Source organism: Rhagoletis pomonella, unplaced genomic scaffold (genome assembly GCF_013731165.1).
Source record: "Rhagoletis pomonella isolate Grant_MI unplaced genomic scaffold, Rhpom_1.0 Rhpom_scaffold_00007, whole genome shotgun sequence".
NCBI lineage: Eukaryota > Metazoa > Arthropoda > Insecta > Diptera > Tephritidae > Rhagoletis > Rhagoletis pomonella.
This window is the reverse complement of record NW_023458561.1, coordinates 53,579,848-53,590,213: the sequence shown is the minus strand read 5'-3', so window position 1 is coordinate 53,590,213 and position 10,366 is coordinate 53,579,848. Positions and strand designations below refer to the sequence as shown.

General features: G+C 30.7%; 2 protein-coding genes across 9 annotated transcripts in view; one reads left to right on the top strand and one right to left on the bottom strand.

The window, feature by feature from the left end:
* The window catches only part of LOC118743066, a gene marked incomplete in the record, with an annotated part of 55,285 nt that overhangs the window by 3,459 nt on the left and 41,460 nt on the right, over positions 1 to 10,366 (bottom strand).
* Positions 1 to 10,366, top strand: part of LOC118743065 (kazrin) — a 152,892-nt gene that overhangs the window by 133,881 nt on the left and 8,645 nt on the right. For 7 of the 8 annotated variants that reach the window (XM_036475548.1, XM_036475552.1, XM_036475551.1 and 4 more), the window contains one exon: positions 8,891 to 9,002. The exons of the other annotated variant lie outside the window; for it this stretch is intronic. In XM_036475548.1, the coding sequence (XP_036331441.1) occupies positions 8,891 to 9,002 (112 nt within the window). The remainder of the gene's footprint in view (positions 1 to 8,890; positions 9,003 to 10,366) is intronic. 8 annotated transcript variants of the gene reach the window in all.

Sequence of the window (10,366 nt, the reverse complement as noted above, 5' to 3'; positions counted from 1 at the left end):
AAAAAAAAAAAATCAACTAACTATACAAAATCCTGAAAGAAATCAAAAACACATACATACCAATAGAAATACATTTTTCATTTAAAAGACCACCAACACTAGAGCTGCTTTTTTTCCATTTCATTTAGCGTGTTCATGAGAAATCATAACTTCATTCATCTCATTTACCTTCCCCGCCAAGCATCCGCTATCTGTGTGTATGCCAGTTACGTTTTTTTTTTTTGCTGCATTCGCATCTGCATTCAAAAGCATTCGCGTAATTTCTATTAACTTTTAAGCATCATTCCACCACTTCATTATCGCCTCTACTCCATTGCATTAATATAACTTCATTAGCAAGTTAAATAAATACTTTTTCAAAACAAATACAAACATACATAAATGTGTTCTCTTGCTATGCGTTTACACACATAGTACATATGTGTGTACTAAGTATGTGCTAAATACAGACATATATGTACTTCTGCTAATCACTATATCCATTTTTACTGCTCGTAGTTCATTAACTTCATGTGTTTGTGAAAACATTTTCATACATAAGTAGTAATTTTGTAATAATGAATTCTCATAGAATAGAGAAATAAAAAGTCATAGAAAAAAATACGCAAGCCAAAAGCAAAACCAAACTAACCAACATCGTTTTCGTCATTTCTCCCATTTTTGTCAACGATATGTTCTTCTCACAAACATGCATACCTCAACCACAACAACAAACTTGAAAAAAAAAAAAAAAAAAATTCAAATGAAATAAACTGAATATCTGTGGTCCTCGTTGCATTCTGCAGATACCTTGTTTACTGTCAAATGGAAGAATTTCAAATGGATAACTCACGACAATTGATCTTAAATCAAAAGCAGCTAGGCAGATAAATCGTTGTTAAGTTATTTGATCCATTGCTTTAAGTATGAATTGCTAAATGTCCGTACGTACATACATATATATTTACCAATTATAGTTAGTATAATAGAGCTACGTATGTACATGTCTTTATGTGTATGTGCATATGTGTGCGAGAAATTGTTTTATTAAAATCAATAAGAAAAGTTTGTGTAGAGGCCGTTGAGCGATACAATAATTAATGTGTAATCTATGAATAAGTAGCTGCCAACTGGGATATGCGTACTGAATAAATGAAAAATACATATATAGATGTTGACCATTGTAAATGTGTATTAAAAAGTTAAGTTTAAGATGACTCGGAAATTTTCACAAAGAAAATGGAAGGAAGGTAGCACTGTTGTTTGCATCAAAATTCTGCAAAAAGATGAAGTTAGAGGGCTTAATCAACAAAATTATTTTAAAAATCAGTCATGAACAGCTATCCCACGCTATTAGCACGTCAAGCGCCAAAGAAGTGTTGAAAATACTTATGCCCTTACAATTTGTATGAAGCATCCGACAATAAAGCAAAAGGAATTTTAATTTTTGACAGGCGCTGAAAACGGAAAGAAGGAGAAAAAAGAGTAAAATAAAACGCAGATAAAATATTTTATTAATTTAATTTTGGGACACTTTTCTTTGAGCAGTTACGTTTTAATTAATATCGGAAAAAACAGGAAACGTAAAATTCGGGTTGGGAACAGTTACAAATCAATTCCATTATTATTTTTAAGCAAGTTAAACTTGTGTCCTTAACGTACGCATTGCATATTGGCAGTCAAAGTTATGAGTGGGAACAGTTTGAAAATCTTATTTACATGCTCACATTCAAGAAGCTCTAGGTACATATGTAAATATATGTATGTCCAACACTGTAACACTGCTTTCCATATGAAATAACTCAAGAAGAAATTTCGTACGTTTGAGAACAGTTTAGTTACCATGCACTAATTCAAGAGCAGCGAAAAGTGAGAAAATTTTAATGCCTAAAAAATATTCAGTACGGACAAGCTAAAATACAGGAAGCTAACAGTTTAATTGCACTTATATGGAATCTCTAATCATTGCTGCCGTAATTCTGTATGCTGTAAGCCTAGGCTACTTAACGAATGGGGAAGTGGGAAAACACTTAAGCACATAGTAGGAAAAATTTAAGGAAAGTGAAATTGCAAAGTAAAACACTTCTTAGGTCAATAAAAATCTTCGCATACGGGGTACATACAAGGTATACTGAATAAACATAAATCAGTACATTAGACCGTACCTGAAAAAAAATACGCGGTACAAGGCAATCAAAAAAAAAATTGTATTGCCGAACGTGTCACAGAAAAATAAAATAAGGAGATGCCTTTTAGACCCAGGGTTGTAAGGCGAACATTATTTTGGTTGCTTGTAAGGTGGTACGGCCTAATGTATGTATGTAGTTATTTGATGGCAAATAAAATAGTTCTTGAAAAAGCCCAGTCAAAAGTGAACACATACATAAAATACATAGATTCCGTCTAGAAATTCAATGCAAAAGTACTAAATTCATTACATTCAGGTGTACGTATGTACATATATATGTATATATGGTCTTCCACACCATTCGCTGATCTGACATTATCCAGTGAGACTGCTCCTGCTCCTTAAAAATACTAGGAGTATAAAAAGTGGGACAATCGGAAGAGTTTTTTGAGTAAGACTTTTCGTAATTAAATTCCAAGCAATGAATAGAAAGCAATGATTGAAGTCCCTATGTGCTTTCTAACGAAATTTATCGGGTGGGAACAGTTTTTCGCATCTAAGAACAGTTTGTAATATTTTCACTTTGCAGCTTACAACTTAATTAATAGTGAAAATATATCAAAGGAGAGACTTCAAGTTCTACAACCATTTCTAGCCAGCTATTTATTTATAACAGCAATGTGTCGCCATCAGGATCTGGATGAAGACAGCCAGTAAAATCTAACGTAGCTAGCCGAATTTGTTAATGGTACAGGGGTCCAATAGTTACAATGCATATTTTAGTACTCATATAAAAAAAAAAATTGCAAAAACGAAATATTATTAACAGGTTGACTGTTCAATGAATCATATATGAGCAAAATCAGTGCTGACTTCAGATACATATTTCTAGGTATTTGGCAAAAAATATAGTGTTTCTGTGTGGAACTGTCTATGATACATTAGACGTACCTTATCGAAAACTATGTATTTCCCACGCTTATGCATCATAAATGAGAAATTAAATATTTTATTTTTTTTTTTGCATAAGGACATATAATCTATGTTCTTTGCATATTTCTATATGCAAATAATATCAAATGAGTTATAGAATCCAGAAAAAACCGGGGGATGTATGCCATGAAAAATTATGTATTGTACGGGTACAGGAACCTATTAAACAATTATGCACTTTTGGTTTTTAATTGACATCAATGCAAGACAACAGTGTTACTACTTATGCGCCAGATATATACATACATACATACATACATATTCAATACAAAGTCAAATACAGTGTGATTAAAGTTTAAAACAAAAATAAGTAGCTTTTAATTAAAACAATCTACAAAAGTCAACCAATGCATTGGGCGAATTAAAAATTCACTTTTCATTTAACTAAAGCCGTAAGTAATTTTTAAGTGAGAAATGTAAAGAAACGCATAAACTATTAGCTTGTTGGTGTGAATAGAAATACTGGTAGGTATATATGTATATTTCTTAAAGTACACAAACACGCACACACATTTTACTGTTATTTTTTATATCAACGAAAAATTCAAATATAAGAGTACGCACAAATTTCTTAAATTGCAAGTGGGCTATTTATTTATGCGGACATACGTGAGACTTCTGGAATCGAAAAAAAATATTTTAGAAGATACGCCATTTTGAATTTATACGTTAATTTTATAAAATTTGTGGAACTTTTATGAAACTTACACATCTTTCCAGTAAAAAAAAAAAATTATTTTTTTATAAAAAGTAGTAAAAAAAAAACAATAATTCCTTTTTATGAAAATTCATTTTTTTATTGACTTTATTTTCAAATGTATAATTTTAGCGAAAACTTGTATACGCTTCATAAAATCCATGCATAATAGTCCAAAATACCACAAATTTTATGAAATAATAGTGAAAATCAAAATGGCGCATCTTCTTAAATTTCGATTTTTTTTCAAAATACTTTTAAATGACAGATTTTCTAATATAGAACTACGATTCTACGAAGTTTGACGAAAATCGGTACACCCTTTGAAAATGCTGATTTTTCTGACGTGTAATAGCCCAGATAATTTATTTTTAAATTCTACAACATTTTTATTCACTTTTCAAGATTATCTTTAAATTACATTTTACAACAACGTAAATCAGAAATTAAGCAGGCGCAAAAATTTGCAATGCCACAAATAGGGATCAGAAAGAAATAGATATCAAAAAATACTTTAAAACGAAATAAAATCGAAGCTGATAACAGATATTCAAACGTTACACAACAATGCATTTTTCTAATACCTAGATTTCATTTACAAAAATATAAAAAGCAGATGAAAAATACAAATGGATTAAATCAACCATTTACGTATTAGGTAATAAATTCATATTAAGCCAAAAAATAACTTAAAGCTAACTGCTAATGAATTCAAATCAAAACGAACCAAACAAATCGAAATAGAAGACTTTAACGTAATTTATAGTAGGGAAATTTTAAAACAAAAAAAGAGCCAAAAACTTTAAATATCAAATATAATCAGCAACACTCCAACTCTAATTTAAGCAGCAAAAAAACGTACTGGTCAGTTTACAAAGCTAAAAAATTTAGTAGTAAAATAACAAAAAAAAAACATTTAGCACAAACGTTTGTTTTTTTAATTCAATGCACGTAATACTTTAGCAACGTACAAAATTTTTATGTATTATACACGAAGTTATAATTAAGAATGAAATAAAAGCAAATAAATTAAAAATAAATATTATCAATTAAATAGTTAAAATCGCTCAAACTAAATGCTTTAGATAAAATAAATTTGTTCAAATAACAGGTCAAATTGATCAGCAGCTTCAACAAGCAGCAGATGTTGCTCATACATACATACATACTTACATACATATGTACTTAAACCACAAACAAAATAGCCAATTCAAATAAAAATTCACTTCTCACACATCGTTCAAACAATCGATATACAGCGATGCTGGATGTAGTTAAACATTTTTTTTTTTCACTCTTTTACATATTTACATATACACATTTACAAAGAACACTCATTCATACATACATAGCTGCTAAAATAGCACTGGTGTACATACAGAAAACCACTCGTTCATATATACATACATAGATATGCACGTATTATACATAGAGCTTAGTCATACATACTCGTGTAAGATATATGCACGTGTGTACCTTATTTGAATTTAGACCGACCTGACAACGATAGGAAATCCATTAAATACACAATAGTTTTAAAATACGGTCCCCGCCATCGATTCGCTCTTCGCTTCAATAAACTACGATTACTTGCTGTTGTGCATACAAAAGCGCCTATGGATATGTATGTACATAGAGCCATATGTACACATTTGTATGTAGTTAGTCGCTTTTTATCAAATATTTAATTTTCTTTAATATTTTTTTTTTATGGCGCGAATTACATAAGAAGCTTAGAGCAGCTTTTAAAAGGTAGTAATATGTTTGTGGGTCGATATTTGCTTGCTCTGGATGTTTTTATTTTGCCTATTTGCCTATTATTGAAGGCCTACGCGGCTTTCTATCGTTATCTTAGTATGTATCGAAGACAATTGAGTCTTATGACAACAGATTCTAGTTGAAAGATGATTCGTTTGCAGCCAAATTCATTTCAAAAACACTAACACACAACATTTTTAGGTTTTTAATACGTCTTCGCTATGAAATGCAAATATTTTTTTTTTAATATTCCACATAAAATTATGTGCAAACATACGAATGTACATATGCATACAATACCAATGAGCATTGAAGTAAGCTCGTTTATTAATTAATGGTTAACCAATAGGGGAATTCGCTCTTCTGTGTATTCGTTGTATGTTGTGTAATCGTAGCTGCACGAGCGTGTGATTTGTTGTTGCTAGCGGTACATCAAATACACATGCAACAACAACCACATGCTCGTCCAGTTACACTTACGCAGGATACAGCGAATAACAGAAGCGCGTATAACACTAATATTTTCCAAACGTTTTTTACAAAAGTTTCCCAAACTATGTATGTATATCAGTTTTCCAAACATCTCCAACTCTTTAACATTTTTTGGTTTTGTTGAAAAAATATGAAGTGAGTTAAGTTGAACATACACCGAGGTGTATATTTGAAAGCAATTTCAATACAAATTAGGGATGTGTCTGATAGAGATTTTGCCGGATAACCGGACTAAACTAATCGGGGCGAAGCTTTTTGCATGGAATCGGCAGTATCGCAAAATTTATCTTCGATGAAAAGCTAATAGAATATTTATACAATTTGCTTCAATAGATTTCCCTAAAAAATCTTTTTCATTTAATTTTTATTCGCATCAGCGTCATAAATTTGGAAATTAAAAAGAAAATTTAAAATAAAAAAACGATTGATTTCAGCTCCACAAATCTTGTGAAAAAGTTGTCTGTATGAACACTTTGCGAACACATCCTTAGCTTTGGTAATATTAGGCATCGTACAATTCCATGAGTAACATAACTCTTCTTCTTACCGTTTTTTTCTGGCAGGCTGTAGGTGTGTTTTTGGTTAGTATTGGTGTTTTTCGTTCCGTGTGTTAGTGTATTTTGAATAAAATGTAATAGAAGTGGAAGAAATTGTAATAGAAATGAAAAAAATTTTAAAAGATTAGGGCAAATGTCAAAAAACAGGCGATCTCAGCTGTAGGCATTTTTTGGCAATCAGCTGATAGTGTTTTTACTTAGGAAACTGTGCGATGCTATTATGTATATTTTTTTTTAACAAAAGATGTGGCTTTAAAACACAAAATTTTTGCGCATAAGAGTGTAGAGGTTGGGAGCGATTTTCATATATGAATACTTAGAAATTTCATTGAGTTTTCTTATAACAACTACAACGAATAAGTCGCCGTAGCAATGAAATCACACAAAAAATTTGAATGTAAATTTAAGTTTACTTTACGCTTACCTATGTATAAGTAATAAATGTATTTATTTATTACAGAAATAAAATAATAATTGTATGAATATTAAAACTGTGCTCTTATTTAAGCCGACAAAAACTCAATATGCTAAATTTTTCAACTGAAATCTCCATGCTACCCTCGCATATAGTATAATTTGTGCTTTAATCTGCTGCACTGCCTCAGTTTAGTTAGTAGGTTAGCGCTCATTGCCATTTACTTCTAACTACATATAAATCTCAACTAAATATATGTGCCTAAGTACATTAGGGCGGGTCAGTTTGTATAGAAGAAGATTTTTTCGAGTATGCGGGTATAGCACAAAAGGATTATACCTGTAATTCTGAGCAAATTTGCCGAAGAAACCATGGGTTTAAAATCAATATGGAGTTTGGCAAATTTCGAAAATAGGGTTTTTAGCATTTTGCTGTAGTGTCGTGTTATAGTCCCATGGTTTCTTCGCTAAATTTGCTTAGAATTACATGTAGAATCCTCCTATGCTATACTGGCATAGTAAAAAAAAAATTGACCCGCCCTAATGTACATGCATAACTTTCTTATGCTTCGAATGCATTTACATAACTTTCGCAATCAATACTATTTAGAGTTCAGTTTGGAAAACTTTTTTTAGCAAACCTTATTTCTCAACTTGCGTCCATTTATTTCACTTTATTTCTTCTTTATAGTACACAACTACATTTGCAATTACTTCTCTCTATGTTCGTATGTATGTATGTGTATTTGGTATAGTTCAATGTATTTTTTTAGTTCCGATTTTTTAGTTTGTCCAAGTCTTTTTCAACTGATTTTCTTTCTGGAGTTGTTGTTGTTCTTCTTCTTTGTTATTTTTATTTGTTATGCAATGTATGTGAATTCTATTTCTTCATTCGATTCGTATGTACATACAACTTTGATGTTGGCGTTGAATTGCGCTCCTTAATCGTTATAAATGCAACTTTAAAGTTACCACTACACGCGCACACTTGTACAAACATACACACAAACCGACCATTTTATATTTATAGAAAAAAATACAAATATTGAAGAAAAACTTTGATACTTACATATTTATGTGTATTTGCATTTCTTTTTTTTCGTTTTATGTGTTTTCTTTTCTTTTGCAACTACAACTTTGTTAATCAACTTGTTGCTGTCTTTGCTGTCTGTACAACCACAACAACTATAACAACAACAACATCAACAAAATCTTATAACAATAATGAACAACTAAAAACAATAAACCACAATAATCATTACTACCGATACTGGGCCGCATACCAACATCACTGAAAATGCCCGGCAATCTTATCGGATCGAATTGAATTGAAACCAAAAATGCAATAAAAATCAAAACAAAAAACATCAACAACTAAACAATCAACTCACGAATCGTATCGAACATACAAAAACATATACACCTACAAAAAACAAAATTTTCCGCGTTTACCATCTAAAACAACTATCAACCACCCACACATACAAACTCGTACATGCTTGCTCCGCCTGGCTATGCCACTCGCTCTGTAACTTTCTGTTTGTGTATGTGTAACTTTTTTTAATCTGTGTGCTTCTCTGTAAAACGAATAACCTCTGACAAAAAACCTAAAATTCAATTAATCAAAAACAATGCAAAAAATGCTAACACAATTATACACACACCTACAAAATTAAACGTTTATTCTAACCAATATGAAACTGTGTCAAAATGCAAAACGGCAAAATTAATAATTTATAAAAATTAAAATCGAAAAACTCCAAAACAAAACAACAAAAAACTATCACAAAACCACAAACAATCGACATTCAATTATTTTTCGTATGGCTGTAACGAATGTGTCACGCACTGTTGTTGTACTGTTGTATTTAGAGCGACCTTGGGCCAGGGCATACGCTCCGGTTGCGGCATAGTACCGATTACCGGACCGGGCGGCTTGCAACACTATGCCACAACTGATCGCCGCTCCAATGGCGCACTGCGGGTAAGTCTCAAAGCTAAATACTCACTTATGTATGTATGTACTTAAATATGTATATGTACATATGTATGTTAAACTATCAACTACTTATTCGCAAAATAATCTATTGGCACATACATACTTACATATGGTTTTCTTATATTTACATTTTCATTTAATTGACTTCTTTTACCATCTCTTAAACCGCAAGAAATCGATTGCCTTGAACTGCGCTTAAAAACAATTATTTGTAGACGAATGTTTAAAGAACATAGTACTTGAGCAATACTTTGACTAATCAGCTGTTTATTCGTCTCTCTTATTTGAACTTAGTCCGCAATGCTGTGCAGCTTTTGTTGTCTTTAACGTTTTATATGCATCCATATCGAAACCCTATCCAAGACTACTACACTCAAGCCAGATACTTACACACAAAAAAAAAATGTTTTTAAGTTATGAACAGGACTTGGCTCTGATGATCTAAAAACTATCAAAAAATTACTTTATATCAGGACCGTAACAGTTACAACTTTTATTAAAAAAATCGCTCGTTAACAATTATTTTTTTTACTTTTATTTAATTACTCCTTAAGTAACAGTTTTATCTGATTTTCAATTTATAAATCCAAAGTAAAAATTATATTTGATTTTTATCTAAATAATCTGCAAATAATAGTTATTTTTGATTTTTAAGTTATATTGCTTAGATAACAGTTATTAAAGAGTTTTATTTAGAAAAGTCCTCAATATAAATCTCTCACTGACTTTTATTTTTAAAATCATTCTTATATATATATATAAAGTCATTTGTATAAGTCGTAGTAAACTTGGTTCTCCAACACCTTCGTAACTGCGAAAAATGATAATGACTTTTATACGTATGACTTAAAAAATATAAGTCGGTGACTGGTTTTTATTGATGACTTTTTTAAATAAAAGTCTTCACTAACTGTTATCTAAGACATATAATATAAAAATAAAAAATAACTGTTATTTACAGATTACTTCGATAAAAATCAAATGTAATTGTTATTTTGGATTTATAAAATAAAAATCAAAAGTAATTGTTATTTTTTTAATTTTGCATCAAACTTATAATTACAAATTTATTTTAAAGTTTGATTCTCGGTTGAAAACGAGATCGATTGGTATGTATCACATAGTTGTAGAGCATTTTCTTCATAGTGAATTTTTCAATGACACTTTTCATCAATAACTGTTATTATCGGTCCCTGCTTTAAACAAATGAAAAAATACCCTAAGTAATCGTTAAAATTTCGATGTTGTCTACGGGGAACTTAAAACGTTTCCGGCCTTACCAGTGTTCTATTATTTTTGTTTGATCAAACGTAAAGATAACTATCGTCACAAGTGCAAGAAGAATGTTT